General features: G+C 40.4%; 1 protein-coding gene across 1 annotated transcript; it reads right to left on the reverse strand.

Annotated features, from left to right (window-relative positions):
- Positions 1–10,714: 10,714 nt before the first annotated feature.
- Positions 10,715–12,036, reverse strand: LOC140641085 (interferon-gamma-inducible GTPase 10-like). Its single transcript, XM_072840392.1, is given in 2 exon segments — positions 10,715–11,676; positions 11,679–12,036. Coding segments are annotated over 2 exon segments (1,320 nt in total).
- Between the last annotated feature and the right edge of the window lie 9,578 nt (positions 12,037–21,614).

The raw sequence follows: 21,614 nt of genomic DNA on the forward strand, positions 1-21,614 counted from the left end.
ACATTACTGCTAAAAATCATTTCTCGTTGAAGGTATCCTGTGAAAACCTCTAATCCCTATTCTCACTTCGACTAGTTGCTTTCCCAGCCTGAAGCACAAGCCTCACTCACATCTGTCCATTACTTCGGTGGTGCTGGTGCTTCTTGGATTCCCTGTTCCCTGGTCATTTACACTGAGTCCATTCTCAAACAAAAAGAGAAAAAAAAGGGTTCTCTGAGAGGTGAACCTTCTGAGTCTTTGTGCTTTGAATTAATGCCTTCATTTTGTGATCACTTATAATAAACAGTTTAACTGACTATGGATTCTGGAAACAGCATTATTTTCTCTTAGAACTCTGAAGATCTCCTTCCTTCCAGCATGCCATGTTGCCAGTAAAAAGCCCAACGCCAATTTCATTCTCATTCCTTGGATGGTCACCTGAGTAGGAAAATTATAGGAACTACTCATCCCTGGGGTTCAGAAGTGTCACCAGGAGCTGGTGACCTGGAGCACTTCTACTCACCAGTCAGCATTCAGAAGGCTCCTTAAATGACAGCTGTTTGAAAAAGACATGGAGGAATCTGAAATGCATATTACCAAGTGAGAGAAACCAATCTGGATGGAAAGGCTAAATACTGCACGAGTCCAAATGCATAACATTCAGAAAAAGGCAAAACTGTAGAGATGAGAAAAAGATCAGTGGGATCCAAAGGGTTCAGAGGAGGGAGGGATAAATTGGTGGAGCACAGAGGCTATTTAGAGCCATGAAATTACACTGTGTGATATGATACTGGTGGATCAATGGTGGATAAACTATACTTTTGTCAAAACCCATAGAATACACAACACCAGGGATGAATCCAGTGTAAACTGCGGATGTGGAGGGAGAGAGATGGATCAATTTGGGTTCATGAATTGTACGATGTGTGAGTTGTTGACAGTGGGGAAGCTGTACTTGTCTGAGGGCAGGGAATACATGGGAACCCTCTATACTTTCTGCTTAATTTTTCTGTGATACTGAAACTTCTCTAAAAAATAGTTTATCGAAGAAGAAAATGTCTGCTGACATCATTCCTTGGCTTTGGCAATTGTCCTTTGTTATACTTTCTTAGCGTAATAATGTTCACAGCTAGCTACAATAGGATACGTATGATATTACACACATGCATACACACAGAATAAAGCAAGATGTTAATATAGATACCTGTGAAATCAACTCCCAGATTAGGAACTGGAATGTTACTTATATCACTGGATATTCCCACAAGCTTCACCCCATATCCTGTCTCTCTACATCTCTTCTCAGATGTACACACAGATCCTTTGAATTTTGTGTTTAAAGTTTTCTTTTTGCTTTCTTTAGTTATTATCATAGGTGTGTGTTTCCTCAGACATTATATCATTGAGTTTTGCTTCCTTGGGTGCTTTAGAAAAATGAAATGATTTTCTGTGCCATCTTCTGTTAGCTGCTTTACATTTACATTCATATCTATCACGTGTGTTTTCCATTTTGCAAAGATAGCATATACAATCTATCTATTCCCTGCCAATGGAATTTGGGATTGGGGTTCTTCACAGTTGTTTCTTTCTCTTCAACACAGTTCTGCTAAAAACATGTTACACATGTTTCTGGTACACCTGTGTAGAACCTTCTCTAGAAGTGTGTGGAATTTCTGGGTCATAGCATATGGATTCTTACACATTGCGTGATAGAAAGACAAGGCACTGCTTACCAAACAGCCTGGAATCTCCCATCATTCAGACATTTTCTGTATTTCTATTACTTCTCAATTGGTCAGTTGAGAAGGATCTGCCTACCCTTATATCTCAAATGTAGGGTCCACTTGTGACTTGGTGCCTGTGACCACCCATTTCTCTCTGGAGGAGGCTACATGGTATCAGACCACATCTGCATCTGTAGCAGCTTCCTGAGTCATGTCCTTTAAGCTCTGGAGGAGCTGCTGGCTATTCTTCTGGGTCTTCCTCTGAACAGACTTTGCCACAGGTGCTGGGATTGTCTGACACACCCACCCGTTCTCTAGTCCAGCTCTAACATCGCACAAGGAGTACTGCTACAAAATATAATATTTTAGACATAGGTTTCATGCTGGACTAAATAAAGTCTAACCCACAAGTTTGTGTTTTAGGGCCCTAGCCCCCATTATAATTGTATTTATAGGACATTCTTGAAGGGGATAATGAGCATTAGCTGAGGTCAGAGAGGTGGGACCCTGATCCAAATAGGGCTGATGTCCTTAGAAGAAGGAGAAAAGACACCAGGATTGCACATACACAGAGAAAGTCCATATGAGGACACAGCAGAATGTGGCCATCTCTGCAAGCCAAGGAGAGAGGCTTCAGGAGAAGCAAAACCTACTGGCGCCTTGATCTAAGACTTCCAGCCTCCAGAAGAGTGAGAAAATAAGTTTCTGTTGTTTAAGCCCCCCAGGCCATGGTATTTTGCTATAGCAGCCCTAGAAAACAAACCTCTTGAAAGTAGGAGCAGTTTCCTGGATACAGACTGATTCTCAGTAGGTTTTCTTTTTTTTTAAGATTTTTTTAATTTATATATTCATGATAGATAGAGAGAGAGGGAGGGAGAGAGAGAGGGAGAGAGAGAGAGAAAGAGAGAGAGAGAGAGAGGCAGAGACACAGGCATTGGGAGAAGCAGGCTCCATGCCAGGAGCCTGACGCCGGACTCGATCCTGGGACTCCAGGACCACGCCCTGGCCCAAAGGCAGGTGCTAAAGCTCTGAGCCACCCAGGGATCCCCTATTCTCAGTAGGTTTTTATTCCAATTCAGTACCTCAGCTTCTCTCCGTTTGATTGGCAGTGTTTTTTTTTTAAAGATTTTATTTATTTATTTATGAGAGACACACACTAACACACAGAGAGAGGCAGAGACACAGGCAGAGGGAGAAGCAGGCCTCCCGCAAGGCGATGGACATGGGACTCGATCCCGGATCTCCAGGATTACGCCCTGGGATGAAGGTGGAGCTAAACCGCTGAGCCACCCGGGCTGCCCCTGATTGGCAGTGTTTGAGGAGGACTCCAAAGAGCCAGATCCCCATTCCTTTGTCACTGAAACTTTGAAAACTCTCCTTTTCTTCCTGCCAGCACCATGGCCCGTCCTGGGGAGCTGCTACCTGGATGCATGGGCCCAAGAGGCTCCTGGCCGGCCTCCATCCAATCTCTCACAGAGGCTCTACCATCATCCCTTCATCATCACCACACAACACTGGTTGGAGTCCAGTGTGTGACAGAGCCAGAGTGGCCCACTGAGACCCTGAGTGTGCTCTGAGTCCTGAGGCCCAAGGCTGGGTTCATGTCCCAGGCCTTCCCCTGGGAGCACAGTGAGTGCGGATTTCCCTGACTTGATGTTTCATGGACTGTAGAAGATACTTTCTGCCTTTTGCCTTCTTCCAACTTGAGAAGATCAAAAAGGTGACAACCCAAAAGACGTGCTATCACTTCACATTGAGTGCCATTTTCAAATTTAAACATTCAGTGAATAGTCCCATGAAGTCAGTGATAAGAAAATGACTATGCTATCTGAGAAGGAATTTAAATGACTCAAGAAGCCCACAAAATCAAATGTTGACATTATGCTTCTAGTATCATCAATCGGAGACTAAGAAATTCAGGCTGTCTGGTTGCAAGATGGGTGGAACTTCCTTTGCCACCACTATATTTGCATTCATTTCATAATCCAGCATGTGACTGTGACCCTCAGCATCTCCTTATTAGGGAAGATGGTGCCAATGGACGTGTTTCATGCCCTCGTTATTCTCAGAGGCCAGTGGGAAGAAGCAGACAGTAGAAATGTAGGCAAAAAATTTAGAATGAGGTTACCCAAAGTAAGCTCTGCTGTGCAGGGAAGGAACGTGTCTCTCAAGTAAAGGCTGTCCCAGTACTAATAGAAGGTACGCTGTAGGGAATATGGTCAATGAGACTGTAGGAGTGGTGTATGGTGACAGCTAGTAGCTACACTTGTGGTGAGCAAAACAGAATATACAGAATTGTGGATTCATTTTGTTGTACACCTGAAACTATTGCAACATTGTATTTCAACAATACTTCAATGAAAGAATTAAAGAGTATCCCGGGAGTTCTAATTAAAGAGATTCCTAGTTAATGAGGGATAGCCTGACTGTGGAGGAGATATGGGAGTTCAGATGTTCAATGCCTCTCCTTCCATTTCCTCCCAGTGATCAATCCGCCAATTAATGCAGAATCTAGAGGCCTCCTGGATACCCCAAGAGCAGCTGCCTCTTACTCTCTTTCCTCTAGCACCAGACTCTGGCTCAGTTCCTCCACTGACCAGGACAGTTACATTACCCTGGACCTCATTCCTCAGGCATAAAATAAACAATTAGAGGATTGTGGTATTTGACACTCCGACTCCTCCTGCATCAGTGATGTTTGTTTGTTTGTTTGTTTGTTTGTTTGTTTGTTTGTTTTCTGTGACTTCTGGAAGCACAAGAGGACAGTTTCCCTGCTCACCTAGGTATAGACTTGCACACCTGCTGACAGCAGGCTGGACTCAGTCAAGGGCTTCAGCTGCCCTTAGGGACGTGACCCTTTACAGTTGTTCTATACACATCCCCAAGGACTGACATGAGATGTCCTCTCAAGTCTGTGAGGCCAGAGGCCTGCTTCAGGCAGAGCAGCCTCCTTCCTGAGGTCAGCTCTAAGGGGGCATGGAGTGATGACAACTGCCCCCTTTCCATTCCAAGCAGAACCAAGACCCACAGTTCCTTCCCTCATTCCTCAGATAGCTTCAGAAATGCTTGTATGCCTGAATAGACCTACTGCTAGTACTAGCTAGTTTCACTCTTGCAAAAGGGTTCACCTCAGCCTGAACTCCAGTCACCGGCACTGGTGCTTTTGTCAGTATTATTTCTATCGCCAGAGCTTTGTCTGCTCAGGCTGCCATAACAAAGTCCCACAGTCTGGGTGGCTTCAACAACAGAAGATTTTCTCAGCTCTGGGGCTAGGATCAAGGTGTCTTCAGGGTGGTTTCTGAGGCCTCTCTCCTGGGTTTACAGAGAGCCACCTTCTCCCTCTGTTCACATGGCCTTTCCCCTGTGTGCCTGCTTGTCTGTGTCCCACTTTCCCCTGCTTATAAGGAGTCATATTGGATTAGGGCCCATCCTAAAAGTCTCATTTTAAGCTCATTGCCTCTTTGAAGACTTGTCTCCATATATATTTACTTTGTAAGTATTGGGGATTAGGATTTATGAAAGGAATTAGGGCAGGAGCAGGGACACAATTCAGCTCAGAATAGCCTTCAGGTAACTCCAGTTGCCTGGGACACAGAGGAACAAATGGGGCTGCCTCCTTGTCACCTTAGGGTTTTGCTTTCTTAGGTCAACTGAATGCTTTGACACTCATTCACCTGCTTCCCAGCTTCCCTCATTGTCTTTTTGTTGTCTTCTCCCCTGGAGTATCTCTGTGTGTGTGTGTGTGTGTGTGTGTGTGTGTGTGTATCACTATTTATTTGGAATAGCTTTGTATGCACATGTAGGAAAGGCCAGACAAGGATCACAGTCTTTAATTAAAGCCCCTAACAGTGATGGCAGTAACACAGACTGTAAGGCTGTTGCAACTCAGAGATATCAGAGGCAAATGAGGGAGTAGGCAAAAAACTTCTCATTAGTGTTAAAGAGATAAGAAATTACATCCCTACCCTGAAATCATTGCCTGGCACATAGTATCCTCTCAGTAAATAGCAGCTGGTTGACAATTGTGTCCACAAAACTTAGAGGCTATACATAGCAATCATTCAGAGAACAACAAAAATCTCTTGGAAACATAAATGTGAGAATTGGTAGGGGGATGTACAAGGCTTCAAAAGTCAGGGAATCTTACAGAAGGAAAAATAAATTTTTAAATTTGAGCCTAGTAAGATGGCAGAAATAAGGAGGACCCTAGGCTCATCTATTCCCAGGAACAGAAATAGAATACTATCGAAACTTCTTAAATACTCTGGAAATCTATCTAAATACCAACAGAACAAATTTCACAGCTAACGTAGAAAGGAGACTACCTTAAATTGCAAGAAGGAGATTTTGCAGACTGCTGACCTGTAGGATTCATCCAAAGTATAACTGCAGAGTCATTCTTTGGAGCACCAGGCATTACATGACCCATTCTTCATAAAGCCATTACTTTTAGGAACAGGAAACATAACTGACTTTTCTAACACAGAAAAAGAAGGCAGATTGTTAGAGAAGATGTTAGGGTGGAGGAATTGATTTCAAATAAAAAAACAAGAGAAGTCCTTAGCCAGAGTTCTAAGCAAATCAGATATGAGTAACGTACCTGATGGAAAATTTAAAGTAACAATCATTTGCATACTCACTGGGCATGAGAAAATAATTGAAAACATTACCTTACCACGGAGATAAAGGACTTTAAAAAAGGCCAATCAGAAATGAAGAATGCTATAAATGACATTGTAAATAGGCTTGGTACAATGAACAAAAGGCTCAAAGAATCAGGGGAATGAATAACTAATATAGAGGACAACATAGTGAAAAATAATAAAACTGAACAGGAGAGAAAGAATTATGAAACACAAAAATGACTCAGTGACTCCATCAAATGTAATAACATTCGTGTTATATGGGTCTCAGTAGTAGAAGAGAGAGGGGGGCATAAAATTTATATGAGGAAATAATGGCTGAATATGTTCCTAATCTGGAGAAGGAAACACATATTCACATCCGGAAAAAGGGAAAAAATCCTAAAAGAGGCAAGACAAAAGAAGTCTTTACCTATAAGGGAAGATGATTAAGACCAGCTGTAGATCTCTTGAGAGAAACTCATCAAGACAGATGGGAGTGGCAGACTATATTCAGTATGCTGAATGGGAAAATTATGCAGCCAAGAATACTCTATCCAGCAAGCCTATTATTCGGGATAGAAGGAGAGATAAAGAATTTTCCAAACAAAAACTAAAGGAGTTTGTGACCACTAAACCAGCCTTGCAAGAAATTTTAAAGGGTACTCTTTGGGGATCCCTGGGTGGCTCAGCGGTTTGGCACTTGCCTTCAGCCTGGCACTGAGCCTCCTAGTGCAGAGCCTCCCGGATGCCAGCCAGGCCTCAGGCTCCCATTCTTCCTTGGGGTGGGTGGGTGTGAGGAAGCGCTGAGGTTGCCTTGATTGAAGCTGGGTCGAGGGTGCCTCTCTCCACCCTGAGCCTCAGGTTCCACATCTGTAAAATGGGGGAAGAGATCTGTTTGCTTCAGGGTTATGAGGACCACCATAGTGGAAGTGCCTGGATGGAGGGTTGCTGGTGGTACTCAATAAACATGAGTGTTTTGCTATTTAAAAAAAAAAAAAAACCTGGGGTGTGGTCCCATAGTCCCAGGATCGAGTCCCACGTCGGGCTTCCAGCATGGAGCCTGCTTCTCCCTCTGCCTGTGTCTCTGCCTCTCTCTCTCTGTAAGAATGAGAGCATGAATAGATAAATAAGATCTTTTTAAAAAATTAAAAAAATAAAGGGTACTCTCTGAGTGGGAAAGAAGGACCAAAACTGACAAAGACCATAAGGTATCAGAGAAAATCTCCAGAAACAATGACAAAACAAGTAATAAAATGGCACAAAATACATGTAAAAAATAATTACTTTGAATGTAAATGGACTAAATGCTCCAATCAAAAGAAATAGCATGTCGAATGGATTTTTAAAAATCTATATGATGCCTATAAGAGACTCATTTTAGACCTACAGACACCTGAAGATTGAAAAAAGAAGGCGTGGACAAGAGAAATACAAATCAAAACTACAATGAGATATCATCTCACTCCTGTCAGAATAGCTAAAATCAAGAACAGAAGAAATGACAGGTGTTGGTGAGGATGTGAAGAAAGGGGAACCCTCTTACACTTTTGGTGAGAATGCAAACTGGAGTAGCTACTCTGGAAAACAGTATGGATGTTACTCAAAAAGTTAAAAATAGAGCTACCCTACAACTCAGCAATTGCACTACTAGGTATTTACCCAAAGGATACAAACATAATGATTTGAAGGAGCACATGCACCCTAAAGTTTATAGCAGCATAATCAACAATAGTCACATTATGACAAGAACCCACATGTCCACATGAATAGATAAAGAAGAGAAAAAATGAAATCCTGCCATTTGCAATAATGTATATGAAGCTAGAGAGTATTATGCTAAGCAAAATAAGTCAGTAAGAGAGACAAATACCATATGATTTCACTCATATTTGAAATTTAAGAAACAAATGATCATAGGGAAAAAAGAGGCAAAAAGAGAAACAGACTCAACTATGGAGAACAAACTGATGGTTACTGGAGAGGAGTCAGGTGGGGCAGTGGGTGAAAAGGTTGATGAGGATTAAAGAGTACACTTATTGTGATGAACTTCGAGAAATTCTCGGAAGTGTTGAATCACCATTGTATACCAAACTAATATAACACTGTATGTTAATTACAGTGGAATTTAAAAAATAATAAATGAAATCTTGAAATCACTTTTTCTATACCAACAATAAACTTACATTAATTTGTTTTGATTTGCTTTGTATTTTTATAAATACCGGGTCTTTTTGTTATATAACTTTGTAAAACATTTGCATGTTCCAATGTAAAATAAACTGCATTAAAAAAAAATCTAGCCCTTATACTGCTTCCCTACCCAGTACCATCACTTCTTTAATACATGATTGGATTTTATTACTGATGTTGTCTCATGTTTAACTGAAGAATATGTGTAAATATATATTCATATTTTACCCTGTCTTAGATCATCACTACATAACAATACACATAATTCATCTTACTTTGTGTATTAAACAATATATCCTAGAGAGGAGAGCATACCAATATATAGAATATTACTCCTTTGTATACTTGTCAAGTCATCTGTTTTGTGGCTGTAATATTTCCTATTAAAGGACATTTGAATTTTGTATTTTACCATTTTAAATAGTGCTGCAATTAATAACTTTTAGTATATATCTTTTTGTAATTTTTCCAGATTTTTTATTCTATTCCCCAGCTTTATTTAGGTAAAATTGGCAAATAAAATCATATATGTTTAAAATGTACAATGTGAAGATTTGAGATATATATATATATATATATATATATATATATATATATATGATATATATATTTGATATATATATATTAGATACGGAATGATTCCCACAATCAAGTTAATTAACACATCCATCACCTCACATATTTATACTTTGTGGGTGGGGGGAAATGCCTAGGATATACTTTCTTAGCAAATTTCAAGTATTATTATTGTAGAGTTTAAAACAGTGTTATAAACTATAGTCACTATGCTATACATTCATCTTATAGCTGGAAGATCAATAATAGCCTTACACATTTCCCCCACTTTCTATCCCCTGCCAACCACCAATCTAATCTCAGTTTTTATGGCCCAGATTCTGCAAAGTGGGATCACTGGGGTAAAGTGTAAATGTGTGTTTTCCTAGAGATGGTCTAATCTGTACATGCTACATATCCACCAACATTGTATGACAAACTCTATTTTTCTCTAGTTTCACCCACAGAATGTCAAAATTGCAAATTCCCCCAATCTAATGTGGTACAAATGATAACTTAGTGTAGATATCATTTCTAATTTGTATTTCCCTCCTTAAAAAAGGGATAAGATATGTTTAAGGATCTTCTGCATTTTTTTTTATGTTTTTATTTTTTTTCTGCATTTTTTAAAAATTTACATTTAGATTCATGACAATTGTCGTCTCTTATTCCCTAACCTCCCATGTTCAATGCTGCTAGAACCAAGGAGTGTCTAGACCTACAATTTGCAAGCCCTTGAACTATTTTCTCATCTTAGGCATTTCTCTCTCTCTTACAATATACCCCCAGATAAATTGTTTTCCTTTGCTGATGTTTCTCTTTCATTTCCTGTAACACATGCTTAGTTCACTATAATTAATCTTTATTAAATATAATGATAACACTAGAAAGGACAAGGAGATATCAATCAACATTAACTGATACTCTATTAATGATCAGAATTTATGCATTCACAACACTGTGACAAGAATGCCAAAAAAAAAAAAAACAAACCCCAGACTCTGTATGCATTCAGAACTGGGTGTTATACTATATGTTGGCAAATTGAACTTCAATAAAAAAATATACAAAAAATCATTTTTGAAGATCTACTGTGTGAACAGTCATTTTTAACTAGTATGTCAGTATAAAGACCAGTGCTGGGTATGTAGTAACCATGACACAAATAGCTATTCTTTCCACTAAGCAGAAAATTCCAGATTCCTGTCCTTCATTTTCCTAAGGATCATGTGAAAGGATTCTTTAGAGCTGATTGCTCTCATTGTCAAATAATAGTCACTAAATTCATACTTTGCTCAAGAATGAATTATGGAAATGTCTGTGATACACCTTGAGGGCAGTGGATCAGGATGTTTGAAGAAAGCCCTAAATCATCTTTCCAGGGATCCCTGGGTGGCGCAGCGGTTTGGCGCCTGCCTTTGGCCCAGGGCACGATCCTGGAGATCCCAGATCGAATCCCACATCGGGCTCCCGGTGCATGGAGCCTGCTTCTCCCTCTGCCTGTGTCTCTGCCTCTCTCTCTCTATCATAAATAAATAAAAAAAAATTAAAAAAAAAAAAGAAACAGCTCTACTTTAAAAAAAAAAAAAAAAGAAAAATCATCTTTCCAGGCACCACTGCCATGCCAGCACTGAGAATAATTCAGGAGTTTGTTGTGTCACTTTTCCCATTTTCAATCCCAACATCCTGAAGCAGATAAGCTTTCCCAGACCCTAGAGATTCCTTAAAAATCTCTTCTTTGTTAAGAATAACTTTTGCATCACTTGCCACAGTCTCAAGGAAATAATTTTGCAAATAGAAAATCTTCCTAAAGTAAAGACCAGTGGCAATGAGTCCTCCACTAACAGAGCAGAATTTTTCCACATATCTCAGTAGTTTTTTCCCTAAAGACTCATCTTCCTTCTCAACTGTTAGCAAATGGGGAGACTTAAGGTTTGCCTTGAGTTTCTCCATGGACACATTCAAGTCCTTGGCCATAGTTTCCAGGGATGCATCATCTAACCCAAAGTAAGACCTGTAAAGGGTTAAAGTCTCTCCCAGCTTCTCTACATCTTTATCACCAATCAAACCCATGAAAGGGATGGTGGCTGTTGCTCCAGCCTTAATGGCCTCCAGCCAGACCTTCTGTCTCACGGAATCCCTCTTCTGGTCAATGGCAGCCTCAGTAACATTCGGTAGATATTGCATAAAGATGTGGCACTTGTAGGCTGGGAGCTTCTTCAGAAGGGTGGTCTCTAGGCTTTGGAAATCATAGCTAAACAAATCAAGGCTGGAGATCAAGAAGACCTGAGTGTCACTCATATTGGCATTCTGCAACTGAGTCACACAGTCATTGCGGATCCCTTGCAGGACTTCATCCTTATTGAATGTGCTGGGTTTACTCATTTTTATATTATATAAATCATTGTCCACTTTAGTTCGAACAAAGTAGAAATTCTTCTTCATTTTTTTTATTGCTGCAGCTAGATGCATATCACTGATTTTGAAGCGTGTGAAAGAGATGATAATAAAGACATCATACTCACAAAATTTCATTTTCTTCAGATACATCTGTGGCTGAAAGGTAGTAGTCATCATGCCAGGCAGATCCCAAGATGTCACATTGGAAACTTTGGATGTTTGTATGAGATTCTCTCCAAGGTTGTCTCCACTAGCCCAGTGGGGGCAGCCCCTTCTTCATCATGCTCCATCCCTCGCAGTGCATTGATGAAACTGGACTTTCCTGTCCCAGGCTCCCCAGTCACAGCAATGTTTAGAGGGGCGTTGTCAATATCTCTCAATGCATCACTAATTGCAGAAGCTGCTTTCTGAAGGTCCCCCTCCTTCAGGTGTGTTTTGATCAATGTGATGGTCTCCTGAGAGAGGATTTGGCTTTCTATCTTAAAGTCCTTAAAAAACTTGCCAAAGCTGGAGGCCAAATCATCACCTTTTATATGTGAGGATGTGGAAGAGGACTGACCCATAGCTGGAGCAGTAGGAAGCACTATAGGGAGGAGAGAAGAAGGAAGGAAAAAGAGCACAACAAGTGGTGGCTTTGACTGTGCCATTAGGGATGGGTATAACGTCAGTCCTGGCCACAACATTGTATCCAGGAGCCCTTCTCTTTCTGTCCAAGCATTGTGTGGACTTCTGACCTGGATTCAATGTTTGCCCTTGCTCAGCCTCTTCCCTAATCTTGGAAAGCCCTTTTCCTTTAAAATGCTCTTCATTCTGGGGTATGGGCAAGATGGTGGAAGAGTAGGAGTCCTTGATTCATCTGGTCCCCCGAACTTACCTAGATAACTTTCAAAACATCCTGAACATTAATGAATTCAACCTGAGACATAAAAAGAGAACAGCTGGAATGTTACAGAGAGAAAAGCCATCTCTTCTGACAAGGTAGGAAGGTGGAAAAGAGGAAAGGTGGAGGAGGAGGGACGCCATGGAAAGATGCTGCAGGAAAGTGGTGAGCAGACAAGTGGGAACTTTAGAAATCTGCACCTGAAAGAGTCTTTTTTGACTGAAAAAGGCTCAGCAGGGAAATAGGGCAGAATCATAGGAGGGGCTTTGAAGCCTCAATATTCCCAGAGACAAAATAAAAGTAAGGATGCCTGGCAGAAAGCTCACCACAAATGGAGGTCAGATCCCAGTAAAGGGCTGGAGTGCCCCAACCCTCCAGGGAATTTGGGAGAAGCCCACTGGCACAGGCTGGCACCAGAGCTCCCTTTACCCTAGAGCCTGGCAACAGATGGAGGTGGCTGTCCTCTATTCCCTTCCAGAGAGGTGGATCCCAGGGTGTGGGTCCATCAGTGCAGGTCCCTCAATCCAAGGGCAGCAAAGCATTTTTTGGAGCTGGTATGCTCCATTCCCTTCAGGAGAGGCAAACCCTGGGAAAGCACAGGACAGTGAAAACTCTCCTGAACCCGGGAACCCTGCAATCTGTGCAGATCCGTGCACATACACCTGTCCTCAGGAGCATCTAGGCCAGTGTGGATTGGGAGACTGTGGTTCAGTACTTGTGGGGAGCTCTTGTCTCTGAAGCTAGAGATCTGGCCACCACCATATTTTTTTTCATTTTTCTCTCTTTTTCCCCTTTCACCTGGGAGAGGTGCAGCCTCTAAGGAACAAAGGACTAACAGGATAAACCCCTCATACTGAGCCCGGCACCTGGCAAGGTGTGAGGCATCTCTGCCCAGGCACAGACACCTGACAATCAGCACAGCAGACCCCACCCCCAGAAGAACCACCAAAGAACAAGTAAGAGCTAGTTTACTGCACAAGCAGCACTGGAAAGCTCCAGGACTGAGGGAAAATAGTATATAGACCTAGAGGGTTTTCTTTTTTTCTCATTATGACTCATTTTTATTTCAGGTTAAAATTTTCTAATATTTTTCCTCTTTTCCTGCCTAACTTACCAACTCTTCGTTTTTAAGCTTTTTCCTTTTTGACCTTCATGTTTCTACAATTACATGTTTTAGATATATTTTTCACTTTTGGATTCCCTTCAATGTATTCAATTTAATTTTGGTAGATATATGAGTTTGGTTTGTTTTTTTTTTTTTCTGTCTTGTTTTGTTTTATAATGGTGGAAGTTAGCACCTTCTAACACGTGGACCAAAATACACCCAGAAACAAGTGGAACAGCATGTTAGGTCATTCAGTGAGACTATATTCTGTCTTCCTTCCCATTCTGCCCCCCTTCTTTTATCTTGTTAATGTTTTTGTGGATGATGTTGGGTCTTTATGTAAGTTTTGCTGCCTTATATAAATTTGGAATTGAGCATCTGCTAACATACAGAACAAAATACACTCAAAACCAAGAGGATCACCCTCTAAATCTCCTCTGGGAGCCTATATTCTCTCTCCACCACCACTTCCTCACCACCACCCCCTTTTTTTTGTTTTCCCATTTTTCTTCCTATTTGTTTTTTGTTTTTGTTTTTGTTTATTTGTACTATTTTGTTTTAAAATCTGTTTTTCAGTTTAGTGGTCATTTTGTTTTATTTTGTTCTGTTCTTCTTTTTCCTTTATTTTCTGGTCTCTGACCTCTTCAGAATCATCTAGTGTGTATTTTACTTAGGGCGTGCTTGATATTTTTGACTCAGCTCACTTACACAGCGACTCTGTACACTGGACAAAATGACTAGTAGGAAGGATGCACCACAAAAGAAAGAACCTAAAGCAATACTCTCTGCCACAGAATTGCAGAATGTATATTTAAAGACAATGTCAGAAATTCAACTCAGAAGTACAATTATAAAGTTACTGGTGGCTCTGGAAAGAAGCATAAAAGACTTCAGAGACTATGTTATTGCAGAATTGAGATCTAATCAGGCCAAAATTAAAAATACTTTGACAGAGATGCAGTCCAAAATGGATGCTCTAACTGCTAGGGTTAAGGAGGTGGAAGAGAGAAGGAAGATGAGGAAAAAAGAGAAAAACAAGCATTCACGAGGAAAAGCTTATTGAAATCAATGATAGTTTGAGAAGGAAGACTAAACATCTAATTGGGATTCCAGAAGAGGATGAGAGAGAGAGAGAGGACCACAAAGTATATTTGAACAGATCATAGCTGAGAACTTCCCTAATCTGGGGAAGGAAACAAGCATTCATATGCAAAGGATAGAGAGAACCCCCTCTGCTAAATCAATAAAAACTGTACATACCTCAATATTTAATAGTAAAACTTGCGTATTTCAGAGATAAAGAGAAAATTCTCAAAGCAGTGAGACTCAAGAGATTCTTAACTTATATGGGGAGAAAGAGCAGATTAACAGCACACATCCCCACAGAGACCTGGCAGATTGGAAAGGTCTGGCATGATATATTCAGATTACGAAATGAGAAAAACATGCAGCCAGAATACTCTATCCAGCAAGGCTGTCATTCAGAATAGAAGGAGAGATAAAGAGCTTCCAAGATAGGCAGAAACTAAAAGAATATGTAACCACCAAACTGGTTCTGCAAGAAATATTAAGGGGGACCCTGTAAAAGAAAGAGGAAGCCCAAATAAATAATCCACAAAAACGTGGACTGAATAGGTATTACAATGACACTAAATTCATATCTTAAAATAGTTACTCTGAACGTGAATGGGCTAAATGATCCCATCAAAAGATGAAGGGCATTGGACTGAATAAAAAAGCAAGAACCATCCATTGGCTGTCTACAAAAGACTCGTTTTAGTCCTAAGGACACTTCCAGCCTAAAAATGAAAGGGTAGAGAGCCATTCACCATTCAAACCATCCTCAAAAGAAAGCTGGGGTCACAATCCTCATATCAAATAAATTAAAATTTATCCCAAAGACAGTAATAAGAGATGAAGAGGGACACTATATCATACTTAAAGGATTTATCCAACAAGAGGACCTAACAATCATGAATATTTATGCCCCTAATGTGGGAGTTGCCAAGTATATCAATCAATTAATAACCAAAGTAAAGACTTACTTAGATAATAACACACTAATGGTAGGGGATTTTAACATGGCACTTTTTGCAAATGACAAATATTCTAAGCACAACATTACCAAAGACACAAGGGCCTTGAATGATACACTGGACCAGATGGATTTCACAGATATATACAGAACTTTGCATCCGAATGCAACTGAATACACATTCTTCTCAAGTGCACATGGAACTTTGTTCAGAATAGACCACATACTGGGTCACAAATCAGCTCTCATCCAATACCAAAATATTGGGATTCTCTACTGTGTATTTTCAGACCCCAATGCTTTGAAACTAGAACTCAATCACAAAAAGAAATTTGGAAGAAACTTAGACACATGTAGGTTAAAGAGCATCCTACTAAAAGGGGAAGGTGTCAACAAGGAAATTTTTAAAAAATTTTTAAATGCATAGAAACTAATGCATAAAAAATACAACCATCCAAAATCTTTGGGATGCAGCAAAAAGTGGTATTATGAGGGAAATACTTTGCAATACAAGTCTCCTCCCTCAAAATTGGAAAAAGTTCAAATACACAATTTAACCGCTCACCTAAAGGAATGGGAGAAAGAACAGCAAATAAAACCCACACCAAGCAGAAAAAGCGAGACAATAAAGATTCAAGCAGAACTCAATGAAATAGAGACCAGAAGAACTGTAGAGAAGGTCAACCAGGAGCTGGTTCTTTGGAAGAATTAATAGGATTGATAAACCCTTAGCCAGCCTTATTATAAAGAAAACAGAAAAGACTCAAATTAATAAAATCATGAATGAAAGAAGAGAGATCACAACCAATACCAAGGACATACAAACGATTTTAAAAACATATTATGAGCAGCTATATGCCAACAAATTAGGCAATCTAGAAGAAATACAACCATTTCTGGAAAACCACAAATTACCAAAACTGGAACAAAAAGAAATAGAGAACTTGAACAGGCCAATAACCAGGGAGGATATTGAAGCAGTCATCCAAAACTTCCCAAGACACAAAAGTCCAGGGCCAGATGGCTTCCCAGGGGAATTCTACCAAATGTTTAAAGGAGAAATAAAATCTATTCTACTAAAGCTGTTTCAAAAAGATAGTAAGGGACAGAATACTTCCAAACTTGTTCTATGAGGCATTAGCTTTATCCCATAGCCAGACCAAGACCCCACCAAAAAGGAGAATTATAGACCAATATCCCTGATGAACACGGATGCAAAAATTCTCACCAAACTACTAGCCAATAGGATTCAACTGTACATTAAAAGGATTATTCACCACAACCAAGTGGGATTTGTCCCCAGGATGCAAGGTTGGTTCAACACTTGTAAAACAATCAATGCAATAGATCATATCAACAAGAGAAAAAACAACAATAACCATATGATCCCCTCAATAGATTCAGAGAATACATTGAAAAAATACAGCCTCATTCCTCAACATTTTAAAAGCCATCTATGAAAAGCCCACAGCAAATAATCATTCTTAATGGGGAAGAAACTAAGAGCCTTTCCCCTAAGATCAGGAGCCCAACAGGGATGTCCACTCTCACCACTGTTATTCAACATGGTACTAGAAGTCCTAGCCTCAACAGTCAGACAACAAAAAGAAGTAAAGGGCATTCAAATTGGCAAAGAAGAAGTCAAAGTCTCCCTCTTCACTAATGACATGGTACTATATGGAGAAGGCCCAAAAGACTCCACCCCAAGATTGCTAGGACCCATATAGCAATTCAGCAATGTGGTAGGATACAAAAATCAATGCCCAGAAATCAGTGGCATGTCTGTACACTAACAATGAGACTGAATAAAGAGAAATTGAGGAATCATTCCCATTTATAGCTGCACCCAAAACCATAAGATATTTGAATAAACCTAACCAAAGAGGTAAAGGATCTATACTCTAAAAACTACAGAACACTTAGGATAGGAATTGGGGAAGACATAAAGAGATGGAAAAATATTCCATGCTCATGGATTGGAAGAATAAACATTGTGAAAATGTCTATGCTACTCAGGGATATTTACATGTTCAATGCACTCCCTATCAAAATACCATGGACTTTCTTCAGAGAGTTGGAACAAATCATCCTAAGATTTGTGTGGAATCAGAAAAGACCCCAAATAGCCAGGGGGATGTTGAAAAAGGAAACCAGAGCCAGGGGCATCAAAATGCCGGATTTCAAGTTCTACTACAAAGCTGTGATCATAAAGACAGTGTGGTCCTGGCACAAAAACAGACACGTAGATCAATGGAACAGAATAGAGAACCCAGAAATGGACCTCAACTCTATAGTCAACTAATGTTTGACAAAGCAAGAATTATTATCCACTGGAAAAAGCACAGTCTCTTCAAAAAGTTGTGTTGGGAAAATTGGACAGCCACATGCAGAAGAATGATATTGGGTCATTCTCTTAAACCTTAAACAAAGATAAACTCAAAATGGATGAAAGATCTAAATGTGAGACAAGAAAGCCAAAATGAACTATTGGAGCTTCATCAAGATAAAAAGCTTCTGCACAGCAAAAGAAATAGTCAACAGAACTAAAAGACAACCTACAGAATGGGAGAAGATATTTGCAAGTGACCTATCAGATAAAGGGCTAGTATCCAAGATTATAAAGAACTTATTAAACTCAACAGCAAAGAAACAAACAAGCCACTCATGAAATGGGCAAAAGACAGGAACAGAAATTTCATCAAAGAAGACATACACATGACCAAGTTGCACATGAGAAAAGACTCCGCATCACTTGCCATCAGGGAAATACTAATCAAAACCGCAATGAGATCCCACCTCACACCAGTGAGAATGGTGAAAAATAACAAGACAGGAAACAACAAATGTTGGAGAGGATGTGGAGAAAGCGGAACCCTCTTGCACTGTTGGTGGGAATGTGAACTGGTGCAGCCACTCTGGAAAACTCTGTGGAGGTTCCTCAGGATGTTGAAAATAGAGCTACCCTTATCCCCAGCTATTGCACTGCTGGGTATTTACTCCAAAGATACTGATGTAGTGAAATGTCGGGGCACCTGCACCCCAATGTTCAGAGCAGCAATGTCCACAATAGCCAAACTGTGGAAGGAGCCTCGATGTCCTTCGACAGAGGAATGGATAAAGAAGATGTGGTCCTTACACACAATGGAATAGTACTTAGCCATCAGAAATGACAAATACCCATCATTTGCTTCCATGGATGGAACTGGAGGGTATTATGCTGAATGAAAGGTGGAGGGTATTATGCGAAGTTAATCGGAGAAGGACCATCATCATATGGTTTCACGCATATGTGGAATACAAGAAACAGTGAAATGGATTATAGGGAAAGGAGAGAAAATGAATGGGTAAATTAGAGAGGGTGACAAAACATGAGAGACTCCTAACTCTGGGAAACAAACAAGGGGTTGCAGAAGGGTAGGTGGGACGGGAATGGAGTAACTGGATGATGGACACTCTGGTGGGCACTTGATGGGATGAGCACTGGGTGTTATATCATATGTTGGCAAACTGAATTTAAATAAAAAGAAAACAAACAACAGCCTCTCTGAACTTTGCTGGAGTGCAATGGATAAGACGATGGAGTAACTGAGTGATGGACATTAAGGAGGGCACTTGATGTAATGAGCACTGGGTGTAAGATTCAACTGGTGAATCACTAAATTCTGTCTCTGAAACTAATAACACACTATATGTAAATTAAAGGAATTTAAATAAAATAAAATATTAAAATAAAAAAGCCTGAGAGAAAAAAAGATGCTCTTCATTCTTCCATACTATTTCCAAAGCCTGATTCTTCTCTCCACACTTTCCTGCCCATATTCTTTGTCTTGCTTTAGTTTTCCTTATTTGTAATGTTAAGAAAGTAATATTTCTTCATGGTGGCAAATCTAAGAAGACAGCACTAGCACTTACGCCAACACCCTTTCCCAGCTGTGGTGTGAGACCCTCCAATAAACCCACTTCTGATAACCTCCAACATCACCATGTCTTTGGACTTAATTCTCCTATGAGGCACCTAAGTAAGGATGAGTGGCTCCTTTCCTTCTTAGAAAAGACACTGTATGTCTTCATTAGGAGATAGAAAATTGTAATGATTGCAAATGTGTTTTCTTTTGTCTAGAAAGTATGTTGAGTCATGAAACAAAATGTTGAAAGGACTCTGTTTTTCATGGAACAACAGCAACAGGTGTCATGGATTCCCATGTTCTAAAAAGTCATGCTGGCCTCTCTACTTGGGGCTTGCTATGAGCCACCCCAACTGCCCTGAAACCCCACCCATCTCCTGATTCATGCCTGTGTATAATAGGGGACAGAAATAAAGTAAGGAGATAATTCACCTAGGCCACTGACTGCTATATAAAGTGTCATTGATGTAAAAGATGGTGTTAGTAAAGACTGAAGCAAGCCCAGAAAGGGATGTAAGAAATCAGCCATGATAAAGGAGGTCCCTCTGTCACCTTTCCTGCTGTCAGTGAGACTGAGCTGGTTCTGGAATCCTGAACCAATCTGATCACTGGAGACTTGTACCTTGAGATGGGGCACCAGAAGAAATCGTATACTCAAGACTAAATGTAATGTGAAATATTTGTGTATTACCCCCTGCAGAGATTGGGTGCAGAGTTTTCAGACCAGGAGACAAGTTACCTCAAGTCAGCACTGATGTCTGGGCATCATGCAGACTGGAGAAGTGTCCTTAGACTAAAAGTGAGGGATCAGACACATCCTCCAGGGGCTTCCTGGTAGCCACAGGCTGCAGTTCAGGAGAGGATGGCAAAAAATATTTTGGAAGGAAATATTCAGAGCAAGTGTACAAGATCTGGACTGACCCACATATCAATGGAGCAAGCAAACATTCTTCTTAGGAGAGAGAAGTGTGGGAATCTAGCTTATCAGTTGTGAAAAGGGCAACTATTAAGCAACTAAGAATCATGGTGCCAGCACTTCTAACTTCTCAGAAGGAATATTTTTGACATACAGAAGAGTGGAAATCCTGAGCATCTGGCATGTGCAGGGACAACATCGTGCTGTTTGGAGAGCAAACCACCCTACCACACCTTTGGGGGAGCAGGCAGCACACAAAGCAGAATGGGCAAGCCTGAGTGTGCAAGTGGCATATACAACTTGGCGTCAAGGAGGAGCCAACAAGGTGAGAGGTGAGATCTCAACCTTATCAGTTGTAGGCTCATGCTTGTGCATTCTTGGAGGATGTGGGAAAATACACAAGAGGCTGGAAATCTCTGACTGAGACAGGTCCTGAAGAATGGAATAAACAAAGAGGGAACCAAATGACAGAGTTAGAGGGCAAGCAGATGTGGAGAACAAAATTCTATGTGCTGTGCAAATTTCAACTACACAAAAGCCATGCTCTATTGTTAAGATTCCATGCCTCACCTGATGTTCCCTGTGAAGTTCTGTTATTATTTTCTAATGAAATAGCAATGCAGGGGAAGCAGTGGCAGAGTACTTTTAATGCTATCCCTGGGAGCTTGTATTCTAATCTTTAGCAGTGTGTCTTCTTCAATTGGGTAGAAAAGGGAGGAAATGTGAGAAATCCATGTGAATAAACCATAGATGTGCATCTCTCCATACATTTATCACCTTATCCTCTTAACCCTACATGGACATTATAATTATTTCCACCATAAATTAAGAATCAAATGGTGAAGTTGAGGGACAGACAATGAGGGTCCCACCATTAGTAAAGCTCAGAGCTAGGATTCAAGGTGAGGGCCCTCTTCCAAATGTAGAGCTCTATCTCGGGAAGCAAAGGCAGAGCACACAATCGAGTGGGGAGAGGTGAAACTAGGACTCAAAACTAAGTCAGTGTGAGACACACAGGATTTATATTTCTGTGGACAGATGTGCTAAAAAGGGCCATAATGGAGTCACTTAAGTTAAAGCACCAAGTCAGTAAACCAAGACTTAGTACCTAACAGCAGTTTCAACCTCCAAGGATGTAATCTTTCAGCAGTCAACATGCTGTCTGGTTAGCACTACAAATTATGCTGACAGATCTCCTCTTCTCTCCTTAGCATGACAACCATACCTTAAACAATGGATTCTTTGCTAATAATTGTTTTTTCTGCTTTCTCTCTTCACTTAAAAACTTTTCCTTTTCCAC

This window comes from Canis lupus, chromosome 10 (genome assembly GCF_048164855.1).
Source record: "Canis lupus baileyi chromosome 10, mCanLup2.hap1, whole genome shotgun sequence".
Taxonomy (NCBI): Eukaryota; Metazoa; Chordata; class Mammalia; order Carnivora; family Canidae; genus Canis; species Canis lupus.